A 14,196-nucleotide genomic window follows, 5' to 3' on the forward strand; every position below is an offset into this window, starting at 1 on the left:
TAATATTAGTAGGTATGGATGTACAATCATCATCAACATATTCTGTAATCCTCCTTGGCTCCTTGCTGATCACAGATCTATTCTCAATCAGCCTTATAGATCGTTTCATCGAATAGTTCTTATGGCGTTATGTTGGCTCCCCTGTCTGTTGGGTGGTCATTGGCACCATATTGGCATGAGAAGACGCAGATTTTGTTTATTTTCATTTGATTTTCATTTCATTCATTCAGGAAAATCAAATGAAAATAAACAAAATCTGCGTCTTCTTATGCAAATATGGTGCCAATGACTTGGACAGACAGGGGAGCCAACATAATGCCATAAGTACTATTCGTTGAAACGTACTATAACAATTTGAATGAAATGTATTTAACTAACTAGTTAGATAGTTAGGTCGATCAGATGTTTTACTTTCCAAGTTGATCTAACTAAATCTGTTTAACCCTGAGGATTAACACATCAATGAAAATCGGTCACCAGAGCTCAGTCTACACCATTCCATTCCATCAGCCTGTAAGCGACCACAGCTGGACATAGGCCTTTCAAAGAGTGCGCCACCAAACACGGTCCTCCGCCTTTCTCATTCTTCCGCTCCCCGCTGCCTTCTTCAGGTCATCGGTCCAGCAGGCCGGAGGTCGTCCCACACTGCGCTTGCCGGTACGCGGTCTGCCCCATCGGCCGTCGGTTCTGAGACAGACATGGCCTACCCATTGCCACTTCAGCTTGCTAATCTTTTGAGCTATGTCGGTTAGTCACACCCTGGTAGCAATATTATAAAACGGTACCAGATAACGGCTATATCATTATAGTTGCGTGAGCTGATCTTGATGAGCAAAATTAAAGTAACTAGCTTATTATTCCTGGTGACAGCCAATTTATTAATTTTTATCCTGATTTTGAAAAACTAATAACTGTTCCAACTAGACAGAAATTATCATATAGTTATGGCATTATAGTAGGTATACAAAATTAGACCCTTTTTTGTTTTGAAAGTTTTTGCTGGGTAATAATTGTTTTAAAAATAACAGTTATCATGTAGAAACTACAATTCTGACAGCCGTGTCACCAATTAGAATAATTATTGTAATGTGGCATCGGTTTTTTAGTAACTAATAAGTAATTCTAATTTGAATTAAAACTGCTAAACGTTGACAACACTGAAAATGTCACATTCCATAGATTACAGATTAACGTCATCTTTTTGGAATGTTGCTATAATAGACCTACGATTTTTCGCTATGGTTGCTATAGTAGGTAATAGACCTTGAAGGCTTGAACATTTTTAGTGCAACATGTGCAATAGGCTAGGTATCTAGACTGATTGACTAGACCATCTAAGACCCTCTTTCACATCCTTCCTTATTCCAACAATGCAAATAGAAAGGATGATTAGTGTGAACTAGAGGCATAGTTTCTTTATCCTTTTGTTTCCTAGAAAAGAGGGCGTTCTGGGTAGTTCTGGCACGTGGTGGTAGTGAAGAGTTTCTGTTCTTTTCACAAATTTTAAGTATGACAAGCACAGTGATGTTTCTAGCATTCCAACGTACAAAAAACTACCAGTTTAACTAGCAGCATGATAATCTTCAAAATTATTTTGAATTAAACTAATCTACTGAAATTTGCACCTTGACTTGAAAAAACGATTATAATACCAGAATTACGAAACAAAGAGTAATGTGTTATACCTCATTTAAATTGGCATTAAATCAGCAAGTTTTTCTAATACAGGGTCACTTTTCCGTAGTACATTTTTTTTTCACAGTGCGCTTTTAAAGTGACACATAATTTTTGGTAACGCTTTAAAAGTTTAAAAAAAAAATTAATTGCTCTTGTAATTTGGTAGCCAGAGCCTCAATAGAAGGTTTGTAGTGCTGATACATTATCTAGTAATGACACAGCATCGTTTGTTTTATGGTTTTTTATCTATTTTTTTTTTAATTACTCAAATTGTAAGAGAATCTGGTATTTTGTTAAAAAACTCAAAAATATTCATAACTCTTAGGGCAATTTAAATATGGCCATGATGTAGAAATTTTTTTTGCTGGAAATTATCTCCTCTATCTCCCTATTGCGTTTGATCCACGACTTTTTGACCACCCTGTATAAAACCTAGCTCTTTTCTCATCGAATTCTTTATATTAGCCTATTTGTTAGACACTAGCTCACTAGCATATTCTGTACTTTATGATGCTGTCATAGTTATATAATATCTACAAGAAATAGGGGCAATGAAACCAGCTCGTATTGTAATTGGTATATGTGCGTTAGCGGTGCTGCCCTAGGCGTACAGCCGCAGCGTGTGGTCGGCGGCGGCGGCCAGCAGCCAGGGCTGCGCGGGGTGCCAGCGCAGGCCCAGCACGCACAGCTCGCCGCGCCGCTCGGGGCCGGCCAGCTGCTTCAGCGGCACTAGCAGCGGGTTCTGCAGCAGGTCACTGCGGGACGACCATCGATTACTATCAAACTTCACCAAGTTACTAATGGTATCATTTGTCACAAACTTAAAGCTCAGCTGATAAATAAAGCCACCGAATAATTGAATACTTCCAATTCCAAGGTATCATCTGAGAGTGTATTTGGAATGACTCAATCATCAAGTGATGGTGGCAGCAACGACTCACTTGTAGACCATGCCGTGCGACACCACGAGGTAGGGGTCGTCGCCCGCGGACGCGAACAGCGGGTAGCGGCGGTGGAAGGCGAGCGCGCGCACGGCGCGCCCGTGCAGCCGCAGCGTCTGGTAGGGCCGCGACGACAGCTCCAGGTCGAACCTGAGGACGGGACTCGGTGAGCGCGATTCCACACATTCAAAACAATATATATATAATCAAACACACAGCAGAATAGCTTTTAATCTAGTAAACTTGCAAGTGCTTTCGAATCGAATCTATTGAAGTGTAGCAATAAATCTGTCGTATATATAATGCTGTAAGATCGTGCGTGGGACTCGCGCTCTCACCAGATGAGTTTCCGGTCGTAGGAGGAGACGAGCAGGTTGTCGCCGGCGGGGTGCACGGCCAGCGCGCTGATCCACTGCGCGCCGGTCTGCAGCTTGCGCACCAGCTCCTGCTTGAGCAGGTCGTACACGCGCACCACGCGCTGCGTGGCCACCAGCAGCTGCGGCCGGTGCGGGTGGAACAGCGCGCACTGCACCAGCCCCTTGGCGCGGCGGAAGGGCAGCTGGCTGCGACGCCGCGACAGCTGGTGCACCACCACGGCGCGCGACGCCGCGTCCGCCAGCGTGGCGCACAGGTAGTCGCCCTTAGCGTGCCACGACACCTGCGGCACGCCCTCCAAAGTCAACTATCTCCTTCATCGTCATCGTTCGATGTTTTACAAGCGATTCATAATTCAATAAAATATTGCTCAAAGGAAATCAAGCAACTATAGCTATGAAATAATATAAATAAACACGTTTGGGAATTTATTTATGAACAAAATATTTTTATCATGTGACAAGTAAAAAAACATGGCAATCTACTATGCTACTACTAATAATTTTACGCAGAATTTTATGAAAATTATGTAAAAGTTGTTACATCATAAAAATATTGCAAACAAATCGAATATGGCTGTACCTTTTTTGTTTTAGTTACAACTGTACTGTTTACTCGCAGTAAAGAAATTTTATTTGTTTTGAAACAGTTGACTTGTTTGTCGACCATTTACTGCCAGCTACTAAGAAGTTCTATGAATTCCCTTGTAAACTGATTGTGTATAGTTACAATAGACGCTACTGACGTGCGTGAGCGGGCGGAAGTGCGCCAGCGCGAGCCGCACGCCGCGCGCCCACTGCGCCGCGTCGGCGCGCTGCCACTGCACGCAGGACGACGTGCGCTCGTCCACTGCAACGTACAATCATTATTTGCTATCGGAGGACTTTAGTAAATACAAAAAAGACAGATCATACACACATAAGGCACTGCAAGCCTTGAGACCGTTTTAACTTGTACGGGAGCTGTGTCTGTGTGCTCGACCGTACCAATAGGGAAATTCCCCTCCGAGCGGTGTTGTGCTCGGGGCGCCAGCTGGGCCGACGGTTATGCGTTGAAACTTCTATATATAGTGCAATTTGGTAAACGCTCTGTCAATGCGATTGAAAGTTGCGTGTTTCTCCTTGAGCTACCCGTGCTGCCATCTAGAGCGTGGGTCGTGAGTTATCAGGCTGGGGTTCATGTATCAAGCATTGTTGACTGATTGAATTTAGAAGCGACATCTTGCGAATGTGGGGACCGCTACAAATTTACACCGATGTTACTAGATGGCGCCACATGTATCTTCGATCACTCACTACGAAGCCTGAATCGCGCTAATGAATTGAGCCTCAGAAGACTCTCAGAATAATACATATACAAGTTCCGAGATACAATTCTTGGAGCAGCGGTCCCCGAGTATAACCGCTGGGTGGAAGATCTTCCTATTGTCGCGGTCGAGTCGAGATGGAAGTAAGAGAGGGAGGGGATAGAGGGGAGGGAGTGAGTGGATTTGGGAGGCGGAGGCGTTTGCTAAATTTCAGGCTGCACCGCTGTGCGTATTGAATTGTGGTCGTAACAAGAAGCGCTATTTATTTGCGCCACCTGCAGGCAGGAGTCGGTACTCACTGGTGGCGTCGTGCTGGCTGGGCTCGTCCTGCAGCAGCTCGTCCGTGCGGCGCGCCACGCGCGCGGCGCCGATGTCCGCGCCCGGGTTGAGCAGCAGCAGGCGCCGCCCCAGCGCCACGGCCACGAGGCTGAGGCCGGCCACAGGCGTCCACGCCGCCGCCGTCACCGCCTCGCCCAGCTCCACGGTGCGCAGGCAGCGCCCCGTGCTCGTCTCCCACACTGCAACACCCACACACCACACACCACTCACTCTAGGGGCCATTCTAACTATAATTGTAGCTATTTATTACCACAAAAAAACTTTTTCACCTCACTAACTCAAAAAGGACGCCTTTGCTGTCTAAAACCAGTGAGCAAAAATCGTTTTTGCTCACTCAGTGAGTAAAAGTGTGGAGGACTCGGCTAGACTGGGAGCTGGCCGAGTCCTCCATGTATACAACGCGTTACCTTTGATGGTGCCGTCGTCGCTCGCCGACACGACGTACTGGCCCGACGGGTCGAAGTCCACGCTGCGCACCAGCGCGCCGTGGCCGCGCAGGCACTGCACCTCGGCCGTGGGGAAGGGCTGCAGGTCGCGCGGCGACGGCAGCTTCGGCACCAAGTCCTCCGCGCTGATCGTCAACTGAACCAAAACATATTCTTATCCTAGCGACCCCTGGCGACACAGGAGCGTACCAATACTTATGTGCGACTACTGACACAATATAGCGATACGGGCGTGTTCGTGTCGTATCGCTACAGTCGCAGAGAGAAGCGAAGGAGACGCGGCAAGCCACTGAGCCAGCACCCAACGCTCGAGCCGAGGCACGCCTCGTTCAGACAAAGTGGATACTAATCTCGATGGGCACTTGTCTCGGAGATGCTTGTATTTTTGGTTGAATAAAGGTTGGTTATTTATTTATTTAATGAAGTCCGAGACGCACCTTCAAGCGCGCGACGAATTGCAGCCACCAACAAACGAACCCAAACTTGCGTATAGGAGTGGCTAGTGGAGGCTATGTCTTGCTGACGTGTGAAATTCGCTAATAATATTCGCAAACGAATGTAAAGATTGGCTACCTGTCATCTACTGTATAGGTTCATATTGGTCACATCTGTATACGCGACGATGTCTCCATTGTACAAGGAAGGGACGGGGCGGAGCGCGCTCACTCACCCGCATCTTGATGGCCCGCGGCGCGAGGTAGAGGTCGAGGCAGCGCAGGAAGCGCTCGCGGACGAAGCGCGGGTAGGCGGGCACGGCGCGCAGGCAGCTGTGCGCGGTGGGCAGGAACGTGTACTTGCGCTTCCACGGCGTCTCCGCCAGCTTGTCCCACTCCTTCATCTGCAACGTGTGATGAACACGGTTCTGTACCAGGTCTTGGAACCATTACAGAGGGAGAGGTCGTAACGTACCTCCTTGTGGTCCAGCAGATACTCCGGGGGCGGGTTATAGCTCTCGGCGTGCGAGGGCAAGGGGCGGCGCGGCGCGGGCAGGTGGCGCGGGCCCGGTCTGGACGACTCCGCTTGATCGCTGGAACCCCACAAGTTGTAGAAGTTCCGCTCCTACCCAACCACCAAATCAAACTTCAAAATAAACATAACAAAGAAGTAACATAAATGTCACCCAAATCATGAAGCAGTTAGGACACAATTTCAGAACAACTGTTCTGAAACTTCAGGCCATTTTGCTTGGAAATGAGTTCCAAGTTTGGCCTCAGTGATGAAAATCATGAAAGGGTTCATGATTAAATTTTAGTAGAATTTGAGGTGGTTTTGCTAATGAGGTCATATCTGAATGTAATGTTCAGATTAAAACAATTATTTTGATTGTGTTACTACACAGTTTTGCATTTTCATTCTAGGGCTCTTTTCATTTCATTGGGCTCCTTTCTTTGTGAAAGGTGTCATTTCGGTAGCGGCCAGGCTTCCAAAATGTCACCCTTCACGGACATGCAACGTACCCTCTTCCTCCTCCTCTCGTCCGCGATCTGCTTGCGCGTCTTCGTCCAGCCCATCTTGAGCGCGTGCACGATCTTGGCCACCTGCAGCTGCTCGGAGCGCGACGGCAGGAAGGAGCGCTTGTGCTCCGGGAAGGCGCGCAGCGGCGTCGCCAGCACCTCGCGCGAGAACCACTCCACCCACGGCTGCGGAGCACAAGCCCAGCTCAGACTAGCCGACGTGACAACATTCGCCAGTCTACAGTCTAGCGCTAAATGTATGAGCGGAGAGAGTGCCTTCTGACGCACGTCAAACTTTATTCTAACAGTTAATTTTTGAAAATAATTCAGATCGCTTGAATGTGGAATGAAACTTAAAATCGCAAGTATTGTCTTCATTTCAGATCGATATTCCTCTGCCAAACAAAGAATACAATCTTGCGTCCAGCAGTTCTGAGTGTCTTGCTGGAAATCATTAACAACAATAACAAAGGGTGAGTAGTTGTTGGTGCGAGGTCGCCACTGGAGCACCTCAGCACGCAGCGCCTCAGTACCTCCAATTATGTATATTTCAAGCCAAATGGCATACATTACTTTGGCACTGCAAATGCATCAGTGAAAAATGTAAATCAATAGAAATGAAACGTCCTTATTTTATTCACCTGGTTCATGGAACGCCGTCGACTGTTGGGTTAGACTGTTCCACGTTTGGTCTCGCTACACCGATAGCGGCGCCGCGTGATGGCAGTAGTTGTACGACAGTGCGATAAATTCTTGAGATATTGTTGCCATAACAAATTAGTCTATTTAGGAAAGCTGGTTGAAGGAAGTGAATTGTTTGAACACTGTGATATACTGTGATACTGTGTCTGCTTCATGGGTGTGAAAACGGTTCCTATAGTCAACTCGTTGTGCCGACGCGTATCAGAACTGATATAGTTGTATAGTTTGGTAATGTCACTTGGTTTCATGGACTCCACATGTTGTGATAACATATAAGGATCAAGTAGATGATCCTCGTAATTGTCTTCATATTTGCTTTCAACTATCGTGTGTGTTATCTTGTAAGTGAATCTCTTTGAGGGATAAGAGTGGGCCAAAACACTACCTTTACTCTAAAATTATCAAACTGTAACTGTAATGAAGAATATAATGCAAACAGACATGACATTAGTGCAAATACCTCATATTCGTCGTGGTCTGCCGTGGGCACTCGCGAAGTTCTGATGCGCTCTAGGAGCTGCAGGTCCTCCTTGGACAGCACCACGTCCTGCCCCGTGGCTGGGTCGCGCACCGTGCGCCAGAACTCCGGGTCTTCGCACTTCCTATCACACACACACAACAAAAAACAACAATTATTGTATTGGAGATACAACAATTATACCACAATAATAAATCTCTATTGCAAGTATTGCCAAAATGATTTTATTTTGTGTTCATTGAATTGTTTGGCTGAAAAACTGAAACTGCCGAACTAAACTGATAAAGTCAGAAAAAAAAATAGTTATTTTCACCTTACTAGCTCAAAAATGGCGCCTTTGCTGCCTGAAACCAGTCTGCATTCAGAGTTACGTTATTCATAAAATAAATAAGGGAGTTGGGGGAAGGTCAGAGATAGGGTGGATGAGGGGGAAGGTGGGGGAGACGTGTCACCCGACTCATGCTCACTTGAGGAAGTCGTCGATGTGGTCTCTCTGCGGCGGCTTGATGAGGCGGCGGCCGTCCAGGTCGTAGCCCACGTGCGGGTACTCGTTGTACCACCACATGGGCACCTCGCCCACCGTGTTCACTCTGTCCTCCTCATCAGACGTGTCGCCTGACTCATATTCATCTATGGCAAACAGTTTTTAACAGGACAATTAAAAAGAATCTTTTTTACCAGTAGCCAAATGAAGTACAAAAAACTAGTCAAAATATGCCAAAACTGACATGAAAACTAATTTAAATCACCTCTCTGCTGCACGGGTTCAGTTGCAACCTTAGTTTCTTTAATCTTATTAGCTAGTACATCTACACTGGACAACTTCTTCTGCTTCTTATCAACCTTCCTTTTCTGCTTCTTGTCAACCTGCTGAGCCTTTTGTTTAGGGGTTGGCTTTGGTTTAGGGCTCTGTGTTTTTGCTTTATCCTGTGGTTTCTTGGAGGACTCATCGCTGGAGCCGGCTGAGGGAGCGGTGCCAGTCTCAGCGCCACTGTCATCTTCCTCCTGGTTGTCACTTATCCTGTTATTGCTGTCGCTTGCTTCTGAACTAGCATCTTCAATATCACTGTCATTTTCTTCCGAATCTGTTAAATCCTAGAACAAGCATCATTTCTAAACAAATGAATTTTGGACTCATACTAAAACTCAAAGAAAGTTCCCTAGATCTTTGTCTGATCAGCTCAAAAGCCACTTGTGTGGCCCCAAGATTTTGCTTTGTGTGCCAGATACTACTCCAGAACAGTTAGTGATAAGTGATGTATTTGCTCTATGAACAAAACTAAATCACAAATCTACTATAAAACCCAGTGTTTAACCCAGAGTTAAGTATAATCCCATAGAAATGAAAATAATTCCTTACTGATGATTCATCTAAAGACTGGTCGGATTGCTGCTCGTCCTCCAGCAGGGAGACTGCACTGTCGTCAAATACTACTTCCTGCAACAATCATTACTTTAATTACAGATTTTACTATATCTCTATTATCTATCTACAATATAATGTATTGAAATTAAATAAATAACTTTTGGTAGTGCTGGTTCTCTTCTTATGCCGATTGTCAGTGCTGACAGCTCAATGTGTACATCACTAACGAGTGTTCCTGGTCCGTTAAAAGATTGGTGCGGTTTCACAGCGCCGATGATCAACGATGAAATCAAATTAGTAATAAAATTTAGTTTCAGAAGCCAAGGCCATGCATTGCTTACATCTACTTCACCATCTGAAGCAGCGGCTGCTTCGTGTTCCGAGTCCGTGGCGTCATCCTGCGCGTCCAACTCGCCTTCAATTAAATTCTCAGCTTCATTACTACTGCCTGATTCCTATAAAATGAATAAATACCATAAAAACAACATCTATCAGATATTTAACCGGTTTCCACTAGAGTTCTTAGTTCTCACTTTGTCGTCCGTAGAGTTTTTGTCCGATTTATTGGAATCAACTTTCCTTTTTAATAATCCTGCTTTATATGGAGGCATTATTAATTCTTTTACTTAATTTTACACATTTTTTAAAATATTAAATTTACAAACACGTGTTTTTGTTATGACTTATGGCCAGGACTTCGTCTGCGTTGGTGTTAGCTGGCGGGCGTGCTCTGCCTTTTTGGAGTGTTTTTTTTCTGTTAAAACTGACTGGAAAGCGCTATAAGGGGATGCCGTGCGTGTGTCGGCGAGCGCCGGCACAGACGGGGTCCATACTTGTATAGTTTAACTAACTTGTTACAAATAACTACAAACTTGACATTGGCTAATCTTTGTAAAGCCAGACGAGAGAAAAAAAAAGACTTATGGCCAGTGACGGATTAAGACTACTATAAATCAATCAATGCCCTAAGCAATCCATGCCTGTGGGCCCCCCTACCCGTATGTCAACTAAAATCGGTCTTTAAACCTTTACCGCCTAAAAACATTAGTTTTTTGTAAAATAAGATGATGAGATGTAATGTACTCTAGAAGTGGAGTAATTAAATTCGAATTGTTGAATGCACAAGCGGGCAGCGAGTGGGCAAGCGGGAGTGGGGTTATGACTCTAGATCGGACTCTATGTCAACTTAAAACGAGCTAATATTCAAATTAGTCCTAGAAACTTTTTTTGGTGTGGTTTTTGGTGACGTGAGAGTGAGACGTGATGCCCTAAGGACGGATTTTTTTTTTGTGCTTCTTCTGGTGCCCCCTCAGACGTGATGCCTTAGGCAATTGCTTAATTTCATTAAGGGTTAATCCGTCACTGCTTATGGCTATGGCCATTATGACATTGACAAATGTGAATTGACATGAGCACATGGGCTTTTTTTTCTCTCTCGTCTGGCTTTACAAAGATAAGCCAATGTCAAGTTTGTAGTTATTTGTAACAAGTTAGGGAAACTACATAAGTATGGACCCCGTCTGTGCCGGCGCTCGTCGACACACACACGACACCCCTTTAGAGCGCATCCCAGTCAGTTTTAACAAAAAAAACACTCCAAAAAGCAGAGTACGCCCGCGAGCTAACACCACCGACCAGAAACAAAAGGCTAACACCAGTCACCAACACAAACGAAGTCCTTACATGTGGCTTACTTCCTCTTTGATGAGTAGACCCATTTTTTAAACTGGTTTTACGGCTCTGGTTCTAGGTCTTTTGAGCCTTGAGTAGACCACAAAGAGTATACAGTAATCACTACGGTAGTCGGTAGACCACACAGTACACACAGACCAGACCAGAGAGAGCACAAGAGAGAGATTGACATTATGTTATGTGATGTTATGTAAATATAGAAAACAATAAAATAATGTGATTACAATAATTTATAAATGCTATCCGAGTAAATTGTATTTAAATAATAAAACATTATAAATATCCAGCGAATCGTTTCTGGAGATGTTTCGTCATTTTATCAAAGTGTTTGCGCCCTACAGAGACAAGTTGGTGAGTGACCATTTTCATCACTATTTAGTTAGTTAGGTACATATTTTTTATCACTTTTGAATGTTCTTGATTTTGGCAGGAATCTGATAAAATAAAATGTTACTCCACGCTCATGACTCGTGAGATATCCTTATATAATCCATGAATCCTTATATTGCTTATATCTAACCTAAAAGATCCACTTGTATGTTTTGATTTAAAAATTAAAGTCTTTATTCGGTTTTGAAAAGCTTATGAAAACTGGTTACATTAAGCAGCATCGTCTGAAGACTAAATTAAGAACTAATGTGATAATTACAGAGTCGTGCTGTTGGCGGCAACGGCACTGCATTTGAGAAAAACTCAGTGTCGAAGGAGCAACAACTCACAGAAGTATTGAAGAAGTCACTTCCAGGCATTACCTACGTCAGTGTGCAGGATATATCGGGGGGTTGCGGCGCCATGTTTGAGGTAACCTCTCACCAGGTTTTTATGATTTCAATATTTGAATATGAATAGTGAATAAATTGTTTATTGTTCAAAAACAGGTATAAGGATAAGAATCTTCTGCAAATTAAAATTTACAGTCTCTTATAATGTGAATTATTATTAAAAAAAAACCAGTCAAGTGCGAGTCACACTCGCGCACGGAGGTTTCCATAGTCTGGTATTTTTTCCAACATTTTGCACAATAAATCAAATTTTTTTATGCACAATAGGTGCATAAAAATAAAATAAAATCTGTATAAGAATTTGTAGGTAAAGCAGTTTCATATAATACTCCATTTGGTATAATTATCCTACTTTGAAAATTAACACATTTTAATTTTTTTATGTTATGAGACCACAGTTTCCGAATTTTTTCCTTTACTTGTGCCATAAGACCTACTTGCCTGCCAAATTTCATGATTCTAGGTCACTGGGAAGTACCCTATAAGTTTTTTTGACAGACACAACAGACAGACAACAAAATGACCATATGAAGGTTCCATTTTACTTTTAGAGTTATGGAACCCAAAAATTGTATTTGTATGTATGTCTGCTAAATTGTTGAACCGAGCTTGATAAAATTTTATGCACAGATAAATTACATTCTGAACATCAAGAAAACATTTTACTCACAAACAAAATTCTGCTCTGAAAAAAGTCTCATCACCATCTGTCAATGCACATCACACGATCGAAAGTTTGTATGTGTGTGGGTTTGTTAGTCTTTCACACAACAACTACTGGACGAATAAGAGAATGAAGATAGATTATACCCTAGACTAGATTAACTCATAGGCTACTTTTAATCCCAGAAAATCAAAAAGTTGCCACAGGATTTTGAAAAACCTAAATCCAAGATGACGAAATGGAGGGCATCAACTAGTAGTACATAGACATTATTGCAGTTCTCTAACAGATAGCAGATAGTAAAAGAATTCATGTTAAATTGTTACAATTTGAATTATTTATGTATTAGGAAAAAATTTTTTTTTTTTACAAAAATTATTTTTGAACTTTCAGATTAGTATAGAAGCCAAAGAGTTTGTTGGTCTGTCCACAGTGAAGCAACACAGACTAGTCACCAACACCTTGAAAACTGAAATAGCAGAAATGCACGGCATTAGGATCCACACTACACCAGCTCCTTCTGATGACCACTGACTAAATTACTTATATAAGTAGATTAAGGCCTTTAGTTACCTATCTTCCTATGCTATGCTATTCATAATAAATAATTTGTTCTGTTGTTTTGTAAATATTTTGTGTTGAATATTGAAAGAGAAAAAATAATATACATATTAGATTAACAGATATTATATTAGATACATATTAAGCTTTTTTCATGAATATTTTCTATATTGGTTGTAGGTACCTATTCTACTTTCCCTTTCCCTTTACAACCTTTCACAGTGCCAAGGGTCACTGCCCACTGGTATCTCTTATAGAGATAAGTGCTTCCCTGTCCACATTTTTCTTTCTTTCTCTCTTTATTGTTACATCTTTCTGGTACAAATAAAAATAAAATAATGAGAAAATGACCATATAAATAAAGTTAACTATTTTTATTTTCATCCCATGCCAGTCTATTAGGACTATCTCTAGTGGCTACTCAAGACCCAAAATATTTCTATAAGTTAAGTTTCTCCTTGAGTTTCTAATTAAGCTACGCGTGCTGCCATCTAGCCCGTGGGTCGTGAGTTATCAGGCTGGGGTTCATCTATCGAGCGTTGTTGACTGATTGAATTTAGAAGCGACATCTTGTGACTGTGGCAACCGTTATAATATAACTGAAATTATACCTATAAACTTATACACTGGGGGGCTATATATACTAGAACAAAGGCTGCCACCAATTATAACTACTATTATACTATATATAGCAATTATGAAAATGTCAATGTAGAAAATCGAGTAAGTTTTAACTAGTTTCAATGAATGAGAAATTGAATTGAATTGAGCTGTCCCTGTTTCCACAATATATGGAAGAAAAAATAAAAAAATCCATTGACAAGCCATGGACTTGTGGTTGCAAGTAAGGTTGTCATGTTGAAACTTGCTCAAATACCTTGTATCTTAGTGCTAAATATAGTTATAAGATGCAAGCACATATTTTATGCTGCATCTATTAACTAGTAGTTAGGATATATCGTGATGTGTTTGGAAATGCAACGGATGTAAGATAATATGGAATGATATCAGTTTTTTTTTACTTAGCAACACCACGTACAAGGGGTAAGGCGATAGACACTCAAGATCAAAGAGTATGTAGATCACTACGTTATACTCAAGAACTAACACAACACCACCAGGTGTTAGTTCCGATTTTGGCCACGTGCCAGCCGCCAGGCAGTGCGTCTTGTCCATGGTCTTGTCGCACTTTTCGGTTCGGACTTTGGTGCACATACCATTGACCAATAACATATAGGTATAGGCATGGAGTTCGTCTGTGTTGGCGTTTGCTGGCGCACGTGCACTGCTTTTTGGAGTGTTTTTTTTTTGTTAAAAGTGGCCGGGTGTTTCACTGGTGTTTTTGGTGGTGGAACTGACTGGGAAGCGTTCTAAAGGGGTGCCGCGCGTGTGTCGGCGAGCGCCGGCACAGTC

General features: G+C 42.9%; 2 protein-coding genes across 3 annotated transcripts; one reads left to right on the plus strand and one right to left on the minus strand.

Moving 5' to 3' along the window:
- Nucleotides 1–2,242: 2,242 nt before the first annotated feature.
- LOC123873397 (ribosome biogenesis protein BOP1 homolog) lies at nucleotides 2,243–9,797 on the minus strand. Of its 2 annotated transcripts, XM_045918237.1 has the most exons (15): nucleotides 9,618–9,797; nucleotides 9,426–9,539; nucleotides 9,079–9,156; nucleotides 8,468–8,813; nucleotides 8,186–8,348; nucleotides 7,701–7,842; nucleotides 6,542–6,724; nucleotides 5,994–6,143; nucleotides 5,755–5,922; nucleotides 5,046–5,220; nucleotides 4,599–4,817; nucleotides 3,739–3,842; nucleotides 2,957–3,276; nucleotides 2,619–2,768; nucleotides 2,243–2,432 (listed from the first exon to the last, which is right to left on the minus strand). In XM_045918237.1, the coding sequence occupies exons 1-15, from the start codon at nucleotides 9,693–9,695 to the stop codon at nucleotides 2,279–2,281; spliced, it is 2,544 nt and encodes an 847-aa protein (XP_045774193.1). In that variant the 5' UTR covers nucleotides 9,696–9,797; the 3' UTR covers nucleotides 2,243–2,278. The 2 variants fall into 2 exon arrangements, with proteins under 2 accessions (XP_045774193.1, XP_045774194.1); XM_045918238.1 differs by lacking the exons at nucleotides 9,079–9,156; nucleotides 9,426–9,539; nucleotides 9,618–9,797 and having other exon boundaries at nucleotides 8,468–8,723; nucleotides 8,786–8,793.
- A 1,105-nt stretch (nucleotides 9,798–10,902) lies between these two features.
- LOC123873408 (bolA-like protein 3) lies at nucleotides 10,903–12,853 on the plus strand. Its single transcript, XM_045918250.1, has 3 exons — nucleotides 10,903–11,127; nucleotides 11,428–11,577; nucleotides 12,616–12,853. Exons 1-3 carry the CDS (start codon nucleotides 11,080–11,082, stop codon nucleotides 12,754–12,756), a joined length of 339 nt encoding a protein of 112 aa, XP_045774206.1. The 5' UTR covers nucleotides 10,903–11,079; the 3' UTR covers nucleotides 12,757–12,853.
- The last annotated feature ends 1,343 nt before the right edge of the window (nucleotides 12,854–14,196 follow it).

Source organism: Maniola jurtina, chromosome 16, assembly GCF_905333055.1.
Source record: "Maniola jurtina chromosome 16, ilManJurt1.1, whole genome shotgun sequence".
In the NCBI taxonomy this organism is placed as follows: domain Eukaryota; kingdom Metazoa; phylum Arthropoda; class Insecta; order Lepidoptera; family Nymphalidae; genus Maniola; species Maniola jurtina.

What these genes read in the sequence shown, in the direction of transcription:
- LOC123873397 (XM_045918237.1), bottom strand. Translation starts at nt 9,695, where the DNA reads ATGCCTCCATATAAAGCAGGATTATTAAAAAGGAAAGTTGATTCCAAT. An exon ending in ACGAGAGGAGGAGGAAGAGG is followed by an intron (nt 6,144 to 6,541) that starts GTACGTTGCATG and finishes GTGGTTGGGTAG; the next exon opens with GAGCGGAACTTCTACAACTT. An exon ending in TACGACCGGAAACTCATCTG is followed by an intron (nt 2,769 to 2,956) that starts GTGAGAGCGCGA and finishes TCCCGTCCTCAG; the next exon opens with GTTCGACCTGGAGCTGTCGT.
- LOC123873408 (XM_045918250.1), top strand. Translation starts at nt 11,080, where the DNA reads ATGTTTCGTCATTTTATCAAAGTGTTTGCGCCCTACAGAGACAAGTTG. An exon ending in CGCCCTACAGAGACAAGTTG is followed by an intron (nt 11,128 to 11,427) that starts GTGAGTGACCAT and finishes TGATAATTACAG; the next exon opens with AGTCGTGCTGTTGGCGGCAA. An exon ending in GTTGCGGCGCCATGTTTGAG is followed by an intron (nt 11,578 to 12,615) that starts GTAACCTCTCAC and finishes TTGAACTTTCAG; the next exon opens with ATTAGTATAGAAGCCAAAGA.